The sequence below is a fragment of the Amblyomma americanum genome, chromosome 1, assembly GCF_052857255.1.
Source record: "Amblyomma americanum isolate KBUSLIRL-KWMA chromosome 1, ASM5285725v1, whole genome shotgun sequence".
Classification (NCBI taxonomy): Eukaryota; Metazoa; Arthropoda; class Arachnida; order Ixodida; family Ixodidae; genus Amblyomma; species Amblyomma americanum.
In genome coordinates this window covers 93,968,040-93,990,815 of record NC_135497.1, presented here as the reverse complement: position 1 = coordinate 93,990,815, position 22,776 = coordinate 93,968,040, and the positions used below count along the sequence as shown (strand labels likewise).

Here is a 22,776-nt window from a genome sequence, read left to right as displayed (position 1 = left end):
TGGAGAGCACCTTCAGAAACCCCCATTCCATTATTTGCGATAACGAAAGCCTCAAGTATATCTTTTTTCCGAGCACCAAAGGAAGCCCGAGAAATACATAAAAAATGACGTGAGTAGCGCATTCGCGCGCCACGATTGTGCTCTCTCAAACCTGGCTTGAGTGAACGAAATCGGCTGCGGGTATGGCGCCACGACCCGATTGCTCCGACAGGCCGATATGTCGACGGTGGTTTCAACGCCTGCCCGAGCCAGTCTGCTAGTACGACGGTGCAAATTGCGCTCGGGCGTCGCAACCACCGTCGACATATCGGCCTGCCGGAGCAATCGGGTCGCGGCGCCATACCAGCAGCTGATTTTGTTCACTCAAGCCAGGATTGAGAGCAGCACAATCGTAGCGCGCTAATGCGCCAGTCACGTGATTAGTTTTTTTTTTGCATTTCACGGGCATTCTTTGGAGCTCGGAAAAAAGATATAGGTGAGGCTTTCTTTATCGCATATAAATAAAATGAGGTTTCATGAAGGCGCTCACCAACTTTGCTATTCACATCTGCTGTCTAAAGTCAATATTTATGCATTTAGAAAAATTATCTTAATTTCTGATTAATTAATTGCAAAACAAAAATTGCCTATGATGCGCAAGCCGGTTGGTTTGATATTTGATCTTTTAACCTTTGGCTAAATTTAGCCTGAACACCCTGTATGTGAATATGTAATGTATTGTGAAACATACCGGAGCCATATTTTTTTTTCTTTTGCCATCGACGATCCTTTCGAAGCCATAGAATGTCATGGCCAAGCCAGACCGCGAGTCGTCTGCACTCTTGCACCAAAACACATTTCGCGCTTTGGACAACAGTTGGGACACGTTTTTAAAGCAATGCTCTTTGAAAAAACAGACCCAAAGAGTCAGCACAGGCTGTTGTTGTTTTCACATCGCAGTGAGCTGGTAACATACGGCGTATGGCGCACGGCGCCCGTGTGTGCGATTAGTTTACAAAAGTAAGGGGTGTGCGGATTGGGGGGCATGGAGGGCCAGAGCACGAATCAATACAGCATGCACTCATTGCGCGGTTCAGTTTCAGGTCAAAGCCTTGCGCATTCACGGAAACCTTGGGCCTATTTATTGCCCGACAATTGCGGATATATTGTACTGCTCGTGTTGAAACGCACTGCACGCCGTATTGTTGCCCAGGCGCGTATTTGAAACCCTTAAAGGGCTTTACGGAGGAGTGAGGACTGCAGTTCATTTCCCCTTCATGATATTTGGGCCACTGACGACGACTGAGAAGCCACACAATGCTCTAAAATTATGACAAGGATGCGCATAAAATCGGAAAGCGGCCTGCCACCGTTGGAGCACCATTTATTTTTCACTTTGCGCGGGAGCTGCGAAGCATTATCATTTCAGGATGTCCAGCTTGACTTTTTTTTTTTATCCAAGCACAAGAGATTTGTTGACTATGTCCTGTGTTCCTTTTGTAAATTTATTCATATATGCTTTTAAAGAACGCGGTTATCTTTGTATTGAGCCTTTCAGTACCATCATGGTTTTGGTTCGTGTCTACCCTTTGTGTACTCATTCTTTATCTTGCTCTGGAATAGACTCTTTCCCACGACACTCCGTCCGTTTATTAAGCACTGCCTGCCTGTAATGATCACTTGTTCCGAAGAGAATAAAAGCGCGCCAGATATAAAAAGCCCCCCCCCCCCCCCCACTCGGTTTCGCCGGCGCTCCGCGCCAGCGGCTCCGCACCACGTGACCAACCTCGTCACCAGCCACGGCGCCGCGCGGCGCCGCCACACTGTAAAAAAAAATGCTCCGCAGTACAGAGAAACCCGCTGGTAATGCGTTGCCGGAGGGTTTTCCGCAACATGAGGTACGGACTAAATGTCAGAAACAGAGACTCCGTATGACGACTGTCACATTCTTGGTAACGGAAAGTTACGCCATGCTATGCACGAGACCGAAATCGTTTTTTCACAACGAATGGTTATGTTTTATTCTTATTGAAGTTTCCGCATTGTGTATGCATACGTCCTCCGTTCACTCGGAAGTCATTTCATCTAGAGCGGAAATTATCTGTATTGTAATTATGTACTTTCTGTAGTACATGAACATGCGTCTTCGTATAGCTTCTGCCCGCAATGTTCACTGCAGATATAGCCGTCCAGGTGCCGAAGAAATAAGTATTATGTACAAGGCTTTCCTTTACGCATATTATGTAGTGCATACGTACAAAGAATGCAGCTTAGAATGAAAGAGTGGTAAGTGTTTGGGTGAGTACAAGTACATACGTTTTATTTTCATGGCAAACTACACACATTGTACATCTGCATATTGCTGTCGGATCCATCTGAAAAGCATAAAAAATCCTCATTTAGTGGTCACACAACACCAAATATAAATTTCACAAATACATTTCAACCATCCGCTATTGAACAATCGGCTTTCGTAGAAGCTTTCAAAAGCCATTCACCGAGAACCAACCCGTTATAATTTATTGCCCAAAATTCATTTCTCATAACAGTAAACAGTAAAAACCACAGGTCCAGAAAGAAGCAGACAAAATGCGCTTTCCCGGGCGGCACTGTGCGCATGAAAGTCTTTACAGTTGCTTATCATTTTGTGCAAATAGAAAGTAGCTCAGGATGGGGGCCAGATGCAATTCAATGCAGGTGCCTTTCTGTACATAGTACTAAATGCACAACTTAGCGAGCAAGGAACATTGGTAACATCTGAAAAAGGTGGGAGACGCTTGCCAAATTTATCGTCCATCCAATCTGTTATAGGCAAGACAAGACGAAGCAAAAGTCCCGCACTCAGTTTATATCCAGTTCCCGGGCATGCCCGTTGCGGCAGATTATGACGCTTTTTATTATGACACAAACTTGGAATACGGCCCCAGGAAGCACACTTCCCCAAAACCGCATGTTTTCACTCATAGCTTCCATTATCTCAGCACGTGCAAGAAAATGTACTAATATCTGATGTCAGTGAAAATGCAGTCACACGTACCGGAAGCAGCTCACTAAGGCATTCCAATATCTCTGCAGTGTGCCTCACAAGGAACGGATGCTCAAGTTTCAAAAAAGGGCTCTTGGCAGAAATTTAACCAAAGGCAGTTGCCATGTGAACCTTTTCAAAATGATGACCCAGAAAGACGAAGTGTCCTCATGTGTCTGATGCAAAAGAAGGATGAAGGCATGAGTCTTTCTGCTTTTTGAACAGCTGTGATAAGTTTTTTACTGGTACTGCTTGGTGCAGCTTCATTCTCCTTCTTGACATTTTGTGAAATAATTATATATCTGCGAAAGATCTCGCTAGCAAACATTTTGGCACTAATGGAGAAGCAAAAAGACCCATGTCCTAGGCCTTTTTTTGTGACACTAAAGGAAGGCTTGCCATTTAGAGTCATTGATTACAAAAAGGTCCATGTGGCAACAAACTGAGAGAATTCCTTCAAGGGCTCTTTGTTCTCATGAGGTGCCCTGTAGATATATCACAACACCTCAGTGAGCTGTTACCAGCCCTGTGAGTTCACTGTCACTTGACATCAAGGGTATGTACTTTTCCTCGCCACATGCAGCAATGATGTATATGTCAAGAGAAAGCATAAAAGATTTCTAAGTGCAATTCCAGATTGCTTGCGGAGGAAAGCACAAGAGTGGCCATGCTCAGATGTTACCTTTGCTTCTTGCTCGAGTTCTACAGTGAGTACTACGTAATGACAGGTGTCTGCATCAACTCATATATTTAACACCCGTCCTGTGCGACCTCCATCTTGCACTACATGACAGGCAACTTTATAACACCCTTCATGCAAAGAGTGTCATCAGGGTTGGTGTGTTTTGTCAGTTTCCTGGTCCTGTGGTTTGTGCTGTGTTTTCTACTGCCTTCATTCTCCACTCCATGAAGCCTGAATGTGCTACACTGGGCTGCTCCACGCGTCGTGGAGCAGCCCAGTGGCCATTTTTTTTTCATACGTCGGAGGCACTCAGCTCGAAAGCCATGCTTACTATATTCAGGAGACAAGGGTACATGTGAGACACATCATTAATAACTAATTCTCACAATGGTATCTGGTGCAAGAATATCTAAATACTACTCAATTTTTGCTTAAGTTTTCAGATACACTCTTAGATTAAAAACATAATTTGGCTACATTAGCAGAAGCACAGCACCAAGGTACTCACCAGTTACCTGAAGCACTGTACGCAAGTTCTCGTGCCATCATGAATACAGCACACTGTCCACGTCTTCATAATGCCATGTCACTCCAGCACTTCGGTAGCAAAATTTTCCTTTAAAAAAAAGTAGTTTTGTTTATGTTAGACTGGTCATATTTAATTTTACTATATACTATGTACCTCACATTGTACTGCCCAAGACTAAAAAATACCAATGATCACGCTTTGAATTATGTCATATGTGATCACCAATATGTTCTTAGAAATTCTGATTGAAATAAATCTGACAAAATATTATTTCAGAAAATGTGGCACAAGGAAGAAGGACGCTAGCTAGATAACCTGGACGAATGTTTTCAGTTGCATGCAGCCACCGGCACCATTGCACACAAAATGTACAATAAAGTGGGTTTTACCTTTCCGAATAGAATTTAATGCTGCAAACATTTAAGTAAAAAAATTTCAACCTTCCATTCCGCATAAAGGAAAGAAAATTCCTCTCGTTTTTTCACAAGCCTCTGCAAGTACACAATTCAGTGAATCTACTCTACAAGTACTTGAATCTATCAGCACGAGACAGGGACGAGAAAAGAAACAAAACAGGCACTGACTCGCAACTGAAGTTTATTGAAGTGAACAGAGAGTATACAGAAAAGCCACACGCCACAAACTACACAATTACACATAAGCTACATCACAACATAAGTAAAAGATTGCCCTTAACATTCCTCTCATCTAGACAGTCCAACCCGCTGCATGTTAACGCTATGGGCAGCACACTCACACATTCGTCACCGAGTCATAAGATGTGTCTAGCCTCGATAATTTTCTGGTTAATCTGCTGTGAACGTAGTGCCAAAATGCGTGTTGCCGAAAGGAATGGCTAGCAGCCTTCACATCCCTTGTAATATGCAGATAAGTTACAACCCCTACCAATATCCAAATACCTCTCATGCTCCTGTAGTCTTACATTGATACACATTCCAGTTTCACCAACATAAACCCAACCACATGATAATGGTATGCAATGCATGCAATGGTTGCAAGGCACATATATGTTGCCACGTTTCACTCGACACATGTGCTTTTCCCTAACGAAATTCACAAAATTATTAACAATTTTACAGATTGTAGGCAACTTATTAGATGCCGAACACACCATTTTTACGTCATACCTTCTGGCCACAGTTTTCAAATTTTGCAACAATCTATGTATGTACAGTAACACAGTCAGTCTTTTGGCATCTCACTGGCTGGCCCCAGCCTGATCATGCCAGTCTTTGCAAAGGGGTTTCAGCTTTTAACATGCTAAAGGGAAGAATGGCACAGCATCAAGTAACGAGGAAAGCAGGACAGCACACCCACGCACAAGTGCCAACCCTGGAGCAGATACAAAATCCAAGAGCGCGTGCTTGACATTCAGCGTTGACAGTCAAGGAAACGAGGAAACACGGATTTGAACGCTAAAGATTGAACGAGCCCGATCCTTGGCTGCCAACACTGAATGTCAAGTACACGCTCTTAGATTCTGCATCCGCTCCAAGGATGGCACTTGTGCGTGGGTGTGCTCTCCTGTTGTCCTCGTTACTTGATGCTGCGCCATTCTTATCTTTAGCATGTCAGACCAACTTGCCCAATCTTATATGCTCAGCTTTAACAATTTATCGCACGCTTCTGCAATAGCATGGTTGGGAAATCATGCTTTCATTAGCCTTAAAATCTTCTCTTGGAAACCAGTTGTCACGCTGTAAAAGCATGGCTTCACCAATACCGAGCCTAGACTTGACGACGCAATGCTATTTTTCACTAGTTTAGAATCGTTCGACCAACAGTCAAGTAGCTGCTTAACACTCCTGGGTGAATATCGCTAGCACACATGGCGTGTGCAGAACATCAAGGTAAGGTTCAGAAACCGCAGCTCTTTTTGTTGGGACATTTTCTCCAAGGTAAACTTAAGACAAAGGCCTTGCTCCTTAAACAAGTTCACAATATGTACAGGTCCCACACTATCACAACCTTAGTAAAAGACCAGAAAATCATAGACGTAGCGAAAGATTTCCCCCAGCCCATGCAATTTCTTGGCAATCATTCCTTCCACCCTACTTAAGAGAATATTGCTTAGCACAGGGGCAACCTTCGAATCGATACATTTAGCAGACTTTTGAACATATGCCGCACTGCCATACTCCACAAACATGCTCTTCACTTCAAATAAAAGGAGGCAAGTGCCAAAAAAGACATGTTACAAACCCGTTCCTAAACACGAGCTCATCGTTGTGCTCCGATATACACATTCATAAGCTTTTCACAAGATCTTCATACGGGATAGAATAAAATAGTTCTACATCGACACTAATCACAAGACAATCCGCTGGATTGTCATTCTTAAGATACTCAACCACACTGCAAATTGAGTACAAGAAATGGATCTTCAAGATGCGAAGTAGACAGATGCTTTTGCAAATAACCAGAGATAATTTTGCATGAATCCTTTTCTGAAATTCTTCTGAAGAGCATGTTATTGAATAGCATTTATTTGAAGAGCATGTTTGTAGAGTAGCGCAGTGCAGTATGTGTTCTAAAGTCTCGAATATGTAGTGGTTCAAAGGTTGACCTTGTGCTAAGCAATATTTTCTTGAGTAGGGTGGATAGAATAATTGTCCAGAATGTGCATGGGCCAGGGGAAAGATCTTTTGCTATGTCGATGATTTTCTGGTCTTTTATAAAGGTTGTGATAGTTCGGGACCTGTACATCTTCTCAAGTTGTTTAAGGAGCAAGGCCTTTATCTCAGGTTTACCTTGGAGCAAATGTCCCAAGAAAAAGAGCTGTGGTTTCTGGACCTTACCTTGATGTTCAGCACACTTCATGTGTGCTGGCGAGTGTTAAGCTGCTACCTGGCTACATGTCGACCATTCCAAGCTAGTGAAAGATAGCATTGTACTTTCTAGCGCGGGCTCAGAATTGATGAAATTATGCTTTCACAGCATGACGACTAGTTTCCAAGAGCAGATTTTAAGGTTAACGAACGCAGGATTTCCAAACCTTGTTACTGCAAGAGCATATGATAAATTGTTAAAGAAGCTGAGACAGTTTTGCTGTGACCGGCACAATCAGGCTGGGGCCAGCCAGCGAGATGCCAAAAGACCAGTTGTGTTACCGTATGTACATAAATTGTCGCACAATTTGAAAAATGTGGCCAGAAGGTATGATGTAAAAGTGGCTTTCTCGGCCCGTAATACGTTGTCTAAAGCATGTAAAATTTTAAGAATAATTCTGTGAATGTGGCTCGGGAAAAGTACACGTGTAGAGTGAAATGTATATGTACCTTGTAAAATGAATGTGGTATCAAATATTATTATCTTGTAGTCTGGTTTACGTAGGTGCAACTGGAAGGTGTATGAATGTAAGACTACAGGAACACAAGAGGGTAGCGGCTTGGCTAGGTGGTTGGGGTAACTCTGCTGTACACTGCACGGGATGTGAAGTCTGCTACCCTTTTCTTTTGGCAACACGCATTTTGGCAGTAAATTCAGAGAGATTAAATGGGAGATTATCGAGGCTAGACGCATCTTATGACTCCGTGAAGAATGTGTGTTTTGTCTATCGTGTTAACACACAATGAGTTGGACTACCTCGATCAGGGAAATGTTGAGGGCGATTTTTGACTCATGTTGTCCTGTATGCTTATCTGTAACTACATGGTTTATGGTATTGCTTGGCTTTTTATATATTCCCTGTTCACGCCAACAAACTTTAGTCGCGAGTCAGCACCTGTCTTGTCTCCTTTCTCATCCCTGTCTTTCGCGCTGGTGGATTCACCGCAATGGCTCACCTATGCAGAAATCCAAGGCATGACATTTTCCTCTTCACACTCGTGGTTCAGCGCATAATACGGCAAAGGCTTTTCAATTCCAAGGAAAGTTCATGGCTCCATTGAACACTGCCTCCTGCTTACAAGACACAGAGCAGCAATCATTGTAGATTCTACCTGTGACACAAAGAGCAAAGTTTTAGTTTGAGTGGACTAAACTAGGAAAGCAGCACAATATATCTGCAATGAAGTGAAGTAGCAGTCACTGACCATAGTCGAAAAAAGAAAGACGTTTCGAAACTCGTACGGGTTTCTTGTTCACAGTGAGCAGGACAAGAGCGGTGGCGAATTTATATCCGGAGAATGTGACGTAAAGATCGGGCGTAGATGCCTGGCATGGGGCCAGCGTTCTTGTTTAATGTTGCTTGTGATGTTTGGATGAATAGCGACTCCAGCAGAAGGCGCGTCGTCAGGTTTCTTTCCTTAGATAAGATGGAGGCATTGCCCCAGTCAATCTGGTGGCCAGTGTCGTGTGCATGACCCGCCAGCGCATTTGTGGCATGCTTTTTGTTTTTCACATCACGTTGGTGGTCCTTTATGCGTCTTGAGAACTTCCCTGTCTCCCGATGTAGGCATGATTGCAGTTCAGGCATGGTATTTTGTAGACGACTCCTGGAAACTGCTCATTTGGTAGTCGGTCCTTCACATTCATTAGCTGATTCCGCAGCTTGCTGACAGGCTTGTGGGCCACGCGTAAGTCGTATTTTGAGAACACACGAGACAACGCTTCGCTGATACCAGGCATGTATGGAATGCCTGCTCGTGTTCGATACGTCCTACAATCAGTGGTAGCTGGATGTGCAGCTCGTTCTTGTAGCTTTGATATGAAGCGGCTCGGATAACCGTTGGCTGACCGTTCTTCGTGCACTCTTTTTAACTCAAGATCAAGAAAAGGAGTTAAAAAGAGTGCACGAAGAACTGTCAGCCAACGGTTATCCGAGCCGCTTCATATCAAAGCTACAAGAACGAGCTGCACATCCAGCTACCACTGATTGTAGGACGTATCGAACACGAGCAGGCATTCCATACATGCCTGGTATCAGCGAAGCGTTGTCTCGTGTGTTCTCAAAATACGACTTACGCGTGGCCCACATGCCTGTCAGCAAGCTGCGGAATCAGCTAATGAATGTGAAAGACCGACTACCAAATGAGCAGTTTCCAGGAGTCGTCTACAAAATACCATGCCTGAACTGCAATCATGCCTACATCGGTGAGACAGGGAAGTTCTCAAGACGCATAAAGGACCACCAACGTGATGTGAAAAACAAAAAGCATGCCACAAATGCGCTGGCGGGTCATGCACACGACACTGGCCACCAGATTGACTGGGGCAATGCCTCCATCTTATCTAAGGAAAGAAACCTGACGACGCGCCTTCTGCTGGAATCGCTATTCATCCAAACATCACAAGCAACATTAAACAAGAACGCTGGCCCCATGCCAGGCATCTACGCCCGATCTTTACGTCACATTCTCCGGATATAAATTCGCCACCGCTCTTGTCCTGCTCACTGTGAACAAGAAACCCGTACGGGTTTCGAAACGTCTTTCTTTTTTCGACTATGGTCAGTGACTGCTACTTCACTTCATTGCATCACCATGCCTGACCAGACGGATTTCCGTCGAACTCTTGACTACACAATATATCTATAGCCAAATAACTGAACTGAAAGAAATAGAGGGTAGTGTAATAGTGAACACACTTATATATTGCAAGTGAGATATATGCATAATATATTGCAATATCCAACACTGCTACCATTGCCTTAGCCAACTACTTCATAAATAACAATAAATGCAGTATCACAAAAATACTGATAACGTACTATTAGTGTTAATAGTAGCAGTGCAGGTTCCATGAACAAAAAAGGGCCCAGTGCTGACTGTCGTTCCCACAGCAGCCTTGTGACCAATGGCCGGTGTAAAGGAACGAGGAAGAATGACTGAAAAGAGAAAGAGCCAGGGGGAAGGAAAATAGGTATAGAAGGGCTTAGGATATCATAGGCAAATAAGGTTGTTTAGACAGTGAGCACAAAATAAACATTACCACACAAGTAAAGACATGCAAGACCAAACATATATATCATTGTGCAGAGTGGCAAACTTGATGCCATTTAGCCCAAAATATGTTTTCAATAAAGTGATTATAATTATTAATAGAACAACTGACCGAGTGAAACCATAACAGGGATGAACAAGGAAGTTGTTAATATTCTGGCAGAAATTAAAAGAAGAAAATGGATCTGGCCAGGGCATACAATGCAGAGAATGAATCACCAATGGTATCTTAGGGCAACAGAATGAATTTGATGGATTTTAATGGCACAAGGGCATCTGTGGCCAAAGAGTGCCTTAGCACAAGTTAATTTCGTCTACTCAAGGTGAAATCAGAGAACCATTTCCCAAGCATTTCATTCCAGATAAGCTGAGCACCACGCCAGGAAACAGCTTGTGCATTGTATCGCAACAAAATGAATTTCACCATAAGGAAAATATAGCAGGAGATAGCTGATTATAAGCTCACTAGATAAGATTAGGTGATTTCTGATAGTGTGGCATGTAGCTGGTGCAAGACACAGATAATTAAACTGGAAAAGGCCATTGTCCTGAGGTGAATGTAAACTAAGCAATGAGGATAATGAAATTCGCTACACTAGAGCTGTTAAGAATCAGCTCAAGTTCCATGCTTCAAGATGATGCAAGTTTGCTCAGTGAAAAAAAAAATCATAAGTTCACCCAAGAATTGGTACCTTGGCGGTATCAGGCTGCAGGTGCAGATGAATTAATCCTGCCTCAGAGAAGAGCTACATAGAGCACAAAACATTTTAGGCCAGTCCTACACTGACAGCTGTTAATAACTATTTTAAAACTGTTTTTCATTGCACAAACAATAATACCAAGTTTGTGTTGGTCATGTGATTATGTTACTGAGGCTCTCCTAAAAATTCTAGCCAGAGCTAAAATACAAGCTGTCTCAACTAAGTTTTTATATCAACAATGAGAACATAAACACATGCAGATTATTCAAGTAGAAGTTTTATTCTTCATGACGTGCCCTACAAATTTTAAATTATACTGAAAAGTAATAGAGTGGAGTGCTTGTGCCAAAAATACTAAACCTCAACAACAAAGAGAACACAAGATAAAGGCAACAACATATTGCCCAAAATTTAAATGTTTGACAGAACAAATATGAAAAGAAAACCTCTCCACAACTGGAACAAAACAGCGTGATACCGAGCACACATTTGAAAATTGTTTCATCCAAATCCCCAGTCTGGTGCTCCAGCACTCTTCAGCCAGCATGTCATAAAATGTACCATAGTTCTGGTAGCTGTAAAGAGTATACAGCTGATCCGGCATTTTGATATGTGAACAGTAACCCTCAATGACCACCAGGCTGAATACTTTCAAGAGGCTGTTCTAGTAACAAGACTGCAGTGAAACACTTAGCAAGTTATGCTGGCGTAATAATGCAAACCGTTAATCTGAGAGTTCGCTACCACGCAACTCTGCAGTAACTCCTAAAGTGTTGCAATCGAATGAAAAAAACGACTGCCTATTATATAAACAAAAGTCAAGAGGCTGCAATGCAAGACCACGACAGAAGTGCTGCAATACAGCAATAGCGATACAATGTACACTTTAAGCAACACAATGAAACATGATCTTTTATCCTTAATTTTCAGAATTTAAATATTTGTTTTCCTTGCTCTCTTGCAAAATTAAGTTTAGATCGTGAAAGCGCTCAAAAAGACAAGGATACAGAAAGAAATTTCCACACAGTGCGCTTACTTCCAGTGTCTTTTTGAGCCCATCCACTATCTAAACATGGTAACCCAACTAGTCTAAATGCTGTCGTTATTCCAAAATTAAGCCTTTCACAAAGTGGGAGCCCCTTTCCCCATACAAGGTGCACCATAACTAATCCAACACTTTTTTCATGATATGTTTTCTCTGAGAATAAACACTGTTTGAAGATTTTGCAATAGTACTTGTCTTTTCGATTCTACGAATGTATCATGCAAGTGTTCAATGAAATGACCATCTGCCTATCTTGATCATTGCTCAAAATCAGGGTATAATGCACCATGAAGGGCAGGCTCTGCTTGATTTTTATGTTTTCCTAACGAAGCATGTACGTGCAACCCTTCTGCTGGCTTGTATGCAGCAGGTTTGTCTAGCTAGGCGAACTGTGGTTTTGCTATAAAGATGAAATGGTACTTTGGAAGTTAATGGTTTTCTAAAATGCATTTAACATACATACCGGGGCTTTAACAGCACCTGGTGTAAGCAACATCAGTGGGGGGACTGCAGGAGTGGCCTAGTGGTCCGAGCATCTGCCTCGCAAGCAGGAGGTGCGGAGTTCGATCCCCAGTGCCACCAGGTAACCAGCGGTGATACAATGGGTCGTTTCAATGGCCAGTTTAAAACTTGAAATAACCATGCTGCAATATATACAAAAAATGATTTGTGTACTCTCTCTTACATGACATAGTTAATCATATCATAGTGTTGGTAGTACACAAAATGCATGTGTGGAACATATACATGCACTGTTTTTGTTCACATCTTACCTGCTATGTGCTGTTATGGCATGTTATGTGCTGGGAAAGCAACAGATAGTGAGCAATGTTGTGTTGCAGCCTTTCTTCTGGTGGATTTGAATCATGTGAGGTGCAGCTGAAATTGTTTCATACATAAGTAAATTTCATGTAACACAACAAAAAGTGCACAGCCCCATCATGAGTTGTGGTTTAAACTAACAGCGAGCTTTTTACTACTCTATTTAACATATGATGCAAGTCAGTGATGCTGGAGGCCCAAAACTAAATACTGTGAGGTAACAAGAGCTAATATGGACAATCATGCCTTTAAGAGATATTGTCAATATATATTTTCCTGAATGAACTAAAGTTATCCTTAGAAGCATTCAGAGGAAGATAATTTTGCTAAATGCCTTTTGCCAGAATAGGCCTTTTATGAACCAGTTGCAAATGAAAAGAATAACTTTAAGACCATGCTATGCATGCTCTAACGCCAAAGTAGTTGCATACAAGCAGTATACTATGCCCCTAGTTTTATGGTGGGCCTGTACTGCACAATTTTCATGCAAGGTAGTGGAAAGTATGTGCCATGAAACAGACCTCTGCTTGCTGAAACTGGCAAATAAGTACTGGGTTTTTAAGGCAGGAAAGAAGTTACATAGTTCCTTCTGCAGGTTTTGAACTTCAGGTTAGTTATTTGAAAAATATCAATCCCTGAACTGCAATGATTGAAGTTTTTAGCAAATAACATTTCCATTGTAACAGTGGAAACGCTCTTTTATTTGAGGAACGACTTTTCAAAAGCCTGCGTTTCATGGTGGCTGTCAAGTAGCCCTGATAAAGAGAGACCAGTCACGACACACAACCAAGCCCCCGTAGCACATTTTCAACTATACCCTCATGATATAGCTTTAAAGTAAGTGTTAAGCAATACAAATACAAATCCCTTGATTTCCTTCATGATTTATCACTGGTGTATACATACAAAGATAACCGTACCAGATGTGGAGTGCATGGTACAGAGAGAGTAGGCAGATGGTTTCTTGACACTCAAAAAGTGAACAAGGGAAGGAAAAATCTCAGGGTGCTTGCCGTTTCGACAAGACAACTTGTTTTCGTCTGGGGTCAACATATACAGAGGAAACTTAGAATCAAGTACAGGGTTGTCCACTCTTAGCGCGAACACGCGAGCACATGGCTGTGCTCTTTGGGCCACTGTGTCTGACATTGCCACACATCGAAGTGTAACATGACACGAAGCACCACATCCAGGTGCATCTCCTCTTGCGCCATTTTGCAGCGATGAGTGGCTGCGCCGCACACATTGGACCTCTAAAGAGTGCGGCCATGTGCTCACATGTTTGCACTAAATGTGGCCAGCTCTGTACATTCCGGAATTGGCATAATTATTTGAAAAGGCCTTGCACATGGTCAGAGGTTTCCCAACCCATAATTTCCCCCTCCTTTCCTGCTTTCTTTAATTTATCCTTATACTTTAACCTTACGCTCTGCACCTCCTGACATCACTTCTCGGAACCTTGGCTGCCATACTCCTCCCCTCCCCTTTCTTTTTGCCTTTTCTCCGAACCTGCCCTCATTTTCTCTTTTTCCTTCAAATTATTTTGCCCCCCCCCCCCCCTGGTATTTTATTCTGCCATGCTGCTTAATTCCTTTATCCTAGTTTTTCAGGAAAAGGCAGCCAGCCATACCAAGCCACCTGTTGCGGCTGGACATAAAGCCATTCAAGCCCACTATCCGCACTCCATACCCCGAGATTCATTTCTACTGAATTGGGCTTTTTTGTTTTTACAGTTTTGCAGGTCAACCGGTTAATCTTCTTTAGCAGCTATCATGCCTGGTCAAGGTTCACGCTCCCCATCGTAACGCCCTTCCCATATCGCACCCTCACCCCACACAACAGGCCTTTCGCCTCGAAGTGAAAACCTTATTTAAACCCCACCAATGATGAACACTTTGCCAGACAAAGACAAGTCCTCTTGTCGAAACGTCGGCAAGCACCCTGAGGCTTTTCCCTTCCTTATTCAGTTTGTGAGATACCAGGGACAGGTGTTCAAGCAGCCATACCACACTAATACCCCTGTCACATGGGCACCGCAAAGGCCTTTGAGAATCATATCCAAAGGCGTAAGGAGTGCAGCTACCCGGTACAAATGTTGCGCCTTTGTCGCTAAGGGCCTTGGAGGCGAAGGCGCTCAACCGAGACCTTCAGAGCCCGAAGACGCGGCATTCGAGAAGCTGTGATCCCAGTACCATCCAAAGTCAAAATGTAAAAGCAATAAAAAAAATAGATAAGCTAATAATGTTTGAAAACATTTTTTTCAAATACGAAAGGTGTGTCTGGCTTTGGTTTTTGTACGGGTGTTTATGTTTTATGTTCAAATTTCAAGACAGTGAAAGTGTTGCGGCAACACCGAGCGCCCATGGTGGCCAAGGCAATACACGTACAAAACCTGCTCCTGCTGATGAGAGTAGCTGTTGCAGTACTTTTAAGGAAGCAATCAGAATAAAAAAATTGTCAAAGCTCAACGAATGAACAGAATACACCACTTTAATTTTAGAACACTCACTTCAGCCACCTCGAGTATAGCAGCGGGTGCTAAGCCTGAACGACTTTCACCTTTGGACTGCACCGTGTAGCTGCATCGCTGCTCCTTTAAGATTTCGCTCCTTTGGTGAAAAATGGTGCCTTTGCTGGAAAGGCCTTCGAGGAATGCCGTGTGACAGGGGTATAAAGCACATTTTTTACTGACACGAAAGACTCAATGCCTTTAGTTCTGACAACATTCTGAATCATGCTTTGGTGGCTTAGCATATCAAAATACTGGACATGACAAAATCAGCTAATTAGTGAGGGCTATTATTTGCTATAGGTAACATTATAACATTCTCCTAAAATAATGAAAAGAAACCACCAGCACTGACATCAACGTACAATTTGGCTGTAACATACTGACATGACAATATAGTTACACGTAAATTCCCTTTTCGCACTTCAAAACTGCATGCATTATTTCTAGAAAGTGCGAGAACAGAAGCTCATACATAGTGCCAAAGAAAAGAGTGCATAATAGTACCACTTATGAGGTGTTTATCGGCAACTGCAATGAGCAAGGCTATGTTAATGGCAATCCAGAGTTATTATGTGCCTTACGAGCGCATGCACTTGGGAGGTGATAGCAGCTGTGGACGCAGCTGTCCATCGCAGTTTTGAGTCTGTCGAGATAACACATGGGGTAAGGTATTCCCTGTTTTGCTGCCGAAGGCAAAACCGTCAGCGAGTGGAGTTGCCTTGCTATTCACTGTCAATATCTACTGCTCAAAGTAAAGGAAACTAGGGCACAAAACATACAGCATTTCATATTATGCTTTGGCCAAATGCAGTGAGAATGAAACAGACTAGAGACTTGTCTTATGACGTTTGCACTCTTTACTTTGCACCAGAGGAAAATAAATTTATGCACAGTTGACCTACTGCTTGCCACAGTCCTAGAAGAAATGAATCCAGGTCTCAGAAATTCTACCGAGAGAATACTGATGCTGCATGTGCATTTCTCTGAACTGTTCTGAAATATGCAGAAGTTACCAATTTTTTTATTACCTGATTACATACTGTAATCTCTGCAAGGAATATGAGGTTAACGGACTGGGGAAAAATGTCAGGAATGGTACCTTTGGTACTGGGCACTTGGACAAACAAATGACCCACTGGGCGTCCCCAGGAGCTCTGCTACCAGGCACCCCTAGCAACAGTAGTCAATTTTCCAGATCCAAAGGAGCCATGCGAATGATTGCCGAAAAGTCAAGTTTAAGGACAGCAGATGCATGAACACAAAACAGTTTTCCAACTTTGTTTCAGTGTGATAAATGGTTTCAAATCTCTAGACTATATCTGGTAGTACACAAATTATCAGAACACCATCTCCCGCTCAGAATAATCTCAAAACACATTCGACACGCAGTACCAACATGGACAGTTCGTGCTTAATTGAATCCAAAAGTTTACGCTGATCGACCAATATTACTCTAAATAGAGACAGAAAGCGCATGCACGTTGTACTGATGTTATCGTGAACATAACATGCGACGAGACGCAGGGTTACAATACAAACAAAAAACCGCTTTCAAAATTTGAGAACAAAAGGCTCACCTTCTCACAAGTTCGCCAAACCGGAGACGTTGCCGAGTGGCTGCCGCCAAAGTCACTCGCAATGCACAGAAACAATAAAAATGCAGTGCCGCTGACTTTCCTTGAGCAATTCGAGTCGATTGAACTTCCAACTGTTCGCACCGACTACCTCTGCAAGCATGTCTAAAAGCACGACCGGCTTAAGTAATAAAGCCGGTCGTGTCTAAAAGTTAGCAGCGTAGCCACGCCATTTGCAATTTACGGAGCTACACGGGAAATTCATAGCGCCATTCGCGTATTCGCGCTCAAGCTCACGTCGCTGATGTCGCAAAGGCGCACAACGGCAAAAACATATAAGATGTATTTAATTTTACGGTAGCTTTTTTAGCTGACAACCTGAATTGTTTGATATATTGTTTTTTTCTTTTCGTTGCATGAACGTTATTACCACCAGCGGCAGCGCAGCTTGGCCATGGCTAGCCATGGCGAAGTCGAAGCGCTAGCCGAGCCCGCAGTCGGAAACATGTGCGCAGTTAGCGCAGTGTGGAGTTGAATGAACAGGCGCTATGGAATGGGTTTTTGTTCTTCCGTGTTCGCTGCGTGCGTCCTGCGCGTTGTGTGTCTTTAGTATGTGTGTGTGTATGTGTGTGGCCGGAACGCTGCATTGGAGTGCACATACAACAGCTCGCTGTCCCGTGCGGCATCGGTGCGTAGTAAAACGATCGTGCAGAATGTGCGTTACAATGCCAGTGGCCCTGCACGAAAGAGGAGACTTGAAGCCGACGGAAAAGCTGCTCTCCCTCGTGGGACTGCAAGAATCTGGCAACAGCCGACGCGCGTTTCGGTGGATGATTCCGTTTACCACGCCAAAAAATTCAGCACTGGCCAACAGCAATGATGAACTGCTGCTGCATCATCACCTGTGTGATGTTTGTGACAAGCTTGTTGGATGTGAACGTGGCCATGAATGGTATTCGCCTAGCAGTGGCCCTCAGGGCGTGGCACCAGTGGATACCTGAAGACGATTACTGTTTGCCCGCGCCCTGGCGCCTCGCATTCAACCGAATGCTTTGGCGTTAATTATTTATATCTGAATTTCACACGTAGTTGGACTCGCAAATATTACAGCGTACAAACGTACCGTCGAAAGAGCACCCTTTTTCATTTTTTTAGGGAGGGGGTGGGGGAATTACCGTCTGCTCAAATTTAATGTCACTAATATTTTGAGCTTATTTTCTAAACAGGTGCCGTGGTGGCACTGCAAGCAATGCATTTACTGGGCAGAAGTTTATTTTATGTTGTGTTGGCACAAGGTTAATGATTGTCATTGTACTGTGGTGCCATGTTCAAACAAAACACATAATTGTACACTCTCTTTGAAGAATGTCTAATGAGGTAATAAATTACTGAGCAGCGAGTATGCACTGTGGTAAATGCGACGAACGTTACTGAATTACTTCACACTTGTCATGTTCTGTTGTCGTTAGTGATTACGTATGCCTTGGTGTCTGCTGCTTTCCAGTGTAGGGGTCGAGAGGCATGTCGAGCTCCACTTAGCAGCTTTTTTTCCTTCCACTCTCTACTGGCCAACGTGGTAAAATAAACTCAACATAATGCGTGATTGCTCAGACCTAGATTAGACTACCATTTCACTTATTTACTCTCAGGGCCAATTGGCATCGAAGAGAGGAGAGCGACTAACATAAAAAAATGTGTAGGCAGATTAATTAAAATGATTATACACAGCAGACTTGAAGGCATTGGATGCAGTGGTGGACATGACGAAGGCAGAGAAGATGTGACAGCTGGAAACGTAGAAAAGTGGAGATCTGCGTGAGTTTGTACGCGACATAAGGTGAACGCAAGCAAGAAGTTAAGAAGGCGCAGAAGACTGAGGCCACAGTTAAAACTGTAGTTTAACAGAGGAAAGCACCTCCCAGCAAGCCAAAATGTGCACATGCAAGCAGTTATGTGAACACAGAACATAGAAAATGAAACTCCTTTTTGGACAGAAGGAAAGCTAAGGTACATTGCTTATTGTGATGTTGCTTAAAAAGTTGGTGTCTAGTTGTTGCCCTTCATATCTGGTCCTTCCACACCCAGCAACTGAAATGCCATCAAAAAGGAGCATCTCCAATCACTCTAATTACATGGGAGGTACACATCGCCAGATGTCAGAGGCTTGGCGTCTCATCTTGCAGACTAGCTAGTTTGGCAGATTTAAACTTTACCGCATGTAAGAGGCATGCGGCAGCCTTGAAGGGGAGTATTTCATAAGTGTTACAGCATATTGTACAGTGTTGGCATGCTTCATTATTTACATCACAGTAATATGCTAGCACAGGCTGGAAAGTTTGTAAGTGAACAGAAAAAAACAATGTTCATGCCATATCTTAGCCACATTCTTAGTATTGTATAAAAAGTGGAAATAAGGAATTCCTCATTTTTTTGTCAGCTTTTTCTTTCTGTGCATTGATTTTTTGCAAGTTAGCAAGGTTCTACAGTCTTGTGTGCCTATCGGCTGGCCCTTTGTCAAAGGTACCGAGTACACAATGGGTCGTGTCAGTGCAAGCTAAGTAAACGATGGATAGAAAATTCGTGCTTTCAGAGTATTTCCAGAAAAAACTGCTATTATTTCCTACTCAGGATGGGGGAACATCATCGATGGTGCACATCCTCCTTGTCACTGCAGCAATTATGGCTGCTCGCTGCTCTTTGGTGGCGTTTCATTTATCTGCAGGAAGAGCAGGCATGAATGGGCGGCAATAGTTACCTACTGAATAAACATTGCATTGGGCAATATGTTGTTGTGTCGGTGCTTTTGTTATCCATGAAGGAGTTGGTGTTTTTGATTTATGGTTGTGTAGCAAAGATGTAACTGCTACATTGCACTGCATTCACAGATTTGTTTGCCCATGCTTTTGGTTTACTCAGTTGTTTATTTCCTTACCAAATGGCAGATGGAAATTCGGCTTTCAACTTGTGCACTTTCATCATGTTTGCAATGTACTTTCAGCTGGTGTTCAGTTTCACTTTGGAGAAGTTGTCCAACCATTGTCTGTGTCTAAATGTTTTTTAACAGTTGACCTCATTACGCAGCATTTCTCACAGAAAGCAAATGTTGCAGTAACATTTTTATTAAATGTTACTCTATCATGTGGCTAGCAATGTAGCGAAAAATATTTTCATCAAGTCAGCTTTTAACATTATAGCAAATTAAGGCCTTTGTTATTTAACGTTGCTCACAATTTGTACCAATCACTCAACCTTGAAGCAACGTAATGCGTTATCACCCTTCCTCAGCTCTTCATTGTGTTAATCACATTAGACATGCTCACGGTCGTTCGCCATGCTAGTTTGCGGACATTGTTGGCTAAGAGTAAACCAGACAAATAAAAAAATCGGACGTCATGTCATGCCTATAGTCCGCGGGCCAGCAGTTCATCGTGTAAAAGTGGCGTCACATCATAAGCATCTTCTGTTTTTGCTGCCTTTAAGCAAGTTATTAGTGCGGTTGGTGCAACGCATAGTCAATGGGGTCAACCGTCCTGTCGTGTTAAGTTTTGATCCCTTAAATTGAATGTTTAGTATTTTTCCCTGCAACGACTACAGAGGAACACGGACATTTCCTTCAATACTGGACTGAATATACGGTCATTCCCTACGTTTCATTGAAAGCAGATGTGGTTCTGTATTTAAAACGTACATAGTCTACGTTATAGGTACGGAAATTTTTTTACAGTGCACATTGAAGTCTCGAAATGCTAGCGTAATGTAGCTCTCGCTACAAAAGCGGGAAAGAAGCCGAAATAGTGTGTGTTGTGCAGGTGCGACATGTGGCTAAAGGAGGTTACGAAGTCTAGTGCGGCTCCGAAATGTAGCTGGTGACGGCGGCTCCTAAAAACTTGTGTGTGGCTTCCACCATCTATGAGCCGTCCCAGATTGCACCAAGTATTTCTTCAAATTCATTTTGCACTTACATCTACACTCCGAAATACTCAATTTTATAGCACCCTCCTCCGCTGCCACTGTACTCTGTTGGACATATACCAAGGGCACCATAGCGCAGGAGTTGGCGCATAATTTGGGTTTCCATCTCTCCGGCGGCCACTTAATGGAGCTCTCCTCATGTGGCTGGAACAGAATCGCTCCATTGCAAAGTCCATGCTACTTTTCTTTGCCTCGCAGCACTTTTACTAGCATTATTACAAGCGTCGCTCACGAGCTTGAAGTGGAGTCGACCTTTCTTGAACTTGCAGCAGGCGCCGACTTCTAATACGGAGGCCGAGGACGACCAAAGGTAAAGGCGAAAATTACGCCGACACAAGCCTGTGGGTTTGGCGGCTGCCACTTGTCATCTCAGGAGCGAGGGGGGATAAGCGAAGTATTCAGGGGATGTTCAAAAAGAGCTTTATTGAAAACACACAGCAAGCATTTTTGTAGAAAAACAAAAATAAGCAAGAAGTTACACACACACACAGCAAACATTTTGCAAATGAAAATAAGCAATACAAGAAAATGCAAAAAAAGCAAGCAAAACAAGTGCGAAAGCCCTCCATTAGAGAAGAGGGCGCGGCGAGTTGTCCTTTTCTGGACTTCGGTGAGTGACACGGCGGTGCTGGTTGAGGGCGCTGCTGGTTGAGAACGCCTTGGGACAGGCAGGGCACTGGAACGGCCTCTCGCCGGTGTGCGTTCTCGTGTGGCCGACCAGGTTAGCCTTCCGCGAGAACGTCGCCTGGCAGATGTGGCACCTGCAGGCCAGGAGCGTGTGTAAAGCTAAACTACACTAGTGTAGTGTTAGAAGGCAAATCCAAGTCTGTCAGCTTTCGGTGGCGAGATCTGGTCACTCTGTACTTGAACGAATACAAAAAAAAAACTGCGTCTATGTTTACGACCGCCAGGAAAGGCACCGAAAGGGTGATGTGGAAGAATATCGGATGAGTAAGAGAGCATTCGCGAAATGCGTAGCGATGCTCCTTCATTGTCGACAGCGAAGGCATGATTCTTAGAGCGGAATAGCGTGCTCCGTTTACTTGCGTCCACGTCTGTATGGTGATGTGTCACACCTGACACTTTTCAGACGCGACTCAGTCGGGGTCACCTCCAAATCAATCCGCTTTCTGTCCTGTTCATTTATACGCTGATTCAAAAGAAAGCGAACACGAGGATAACGCTCGATCACATATACGTAATTCAAATCTGCTCCGAACAATCGAACCCAACGTGGCCAGTTGAGTCTATAGCCTTAGGTTAACGTTACACATGTCACACTGCGGTATGAGACGCGTTTGGCGCATGATGACCCTAGTTGCCTATGTGCCATAAACTCAATGCGCCACAGCACAACTAAAGGCCCGAGTCCATTCGCACTTCCGAGGCGTCGCCCCACGCGCTGGCGCGTTGAACGCCGTGCCGCGTCGGGCGTCGAGAGAGGTACGCATCTCCACTCTCCGGGATCGGGCTCACGTCTGGGCACGCTTAGAATCACGCGCTACGGTGATATGCTAGAAGCAATTCGATTGCATAGAGTGGCGAGAGGTAGTAATAAGCGCAATAAAGTGGTGTGAAAACGTGTGGAATGTATTTGGTACGCAAAAAAATTAAGCACGCCTTTTCACCGTGATCATGTATCTCAGCACTTGCACAACCCGCAGCGCCATCGACACTCGTTTACTCTATGCTCGCATCCTCGTATCGCATATTAAGGCTCGCCAGTCATAGCGACGGCCGCTTTTCCACTTCAGAAATCAATAATTATTTGTCCAGCATCGCCTCCATCTTCGCTAAACTACACTGGCGAAGAACAAGCCGAATGAGTGGGCAGGTTACCAGAACACCGTGCTTGGTCTCGTTCTGGAAGTCGAACGATCCGTCTTTGCGCCGGAAACTACGTGTGCAGCGCGGCGCGCCAAATATCTGGCGGGCAGATCGGAGCTTCGAAGCAACATTGGTGGTGCTGGTGGTGAAAAACTCTTTAATGTTCAAATAGAGTGTTGTGGAGTCAGAAAACTCCGCTGCATTG

The 22,776-nt window shown here is 43.6% G+C and overlaps 1 protein-coding gene across 1 annotated transcript in view; it reads right to left on the bottom strand.

Moving 5' to 3' along the window:
• Positions 1–2,044: 2,044 nt before the first annotated feature.
• LOC144112027 (uncharacterized) overlaps positions 2,045–22,776 on the bottom strand; it is a 67,171-nt gene continuing 46,439 nt past the window's right edge. Inside the window, exons 7-14 of the mRNA XM_077645133.1 lie at positions 16,776–21,505; positions 16,298–16,368; positions 12,638–12,743; positions 12,328–12,508; positions 9,887–10,003; positions 8,022–8,177; positions 4,195–4,302; positions 2,045–2,354 (exon numbers count right to left, since the gene is read on the bottom strand). Coding sequence (XP_077501259.1) covers positions 21,313–21,505 — 193 coding nt within the window. The 3' untranslated portion in view covers positions 2,045–2,354; positions 4,195–4,302; positions 8,022–8,177; ... (3 more) ...; positions 16,298–16,368; positions 16,776–21,312. The remainder of the gene's footprint in view (positions 2,355–4,194; positions 4,303–8,021; positions 8,178–9,886; positions 10,004–12,327; positions 12,509–12,637; positions 12,744–16,297; positions 16,369–16,775; positions 21,506–22,776) is intronic.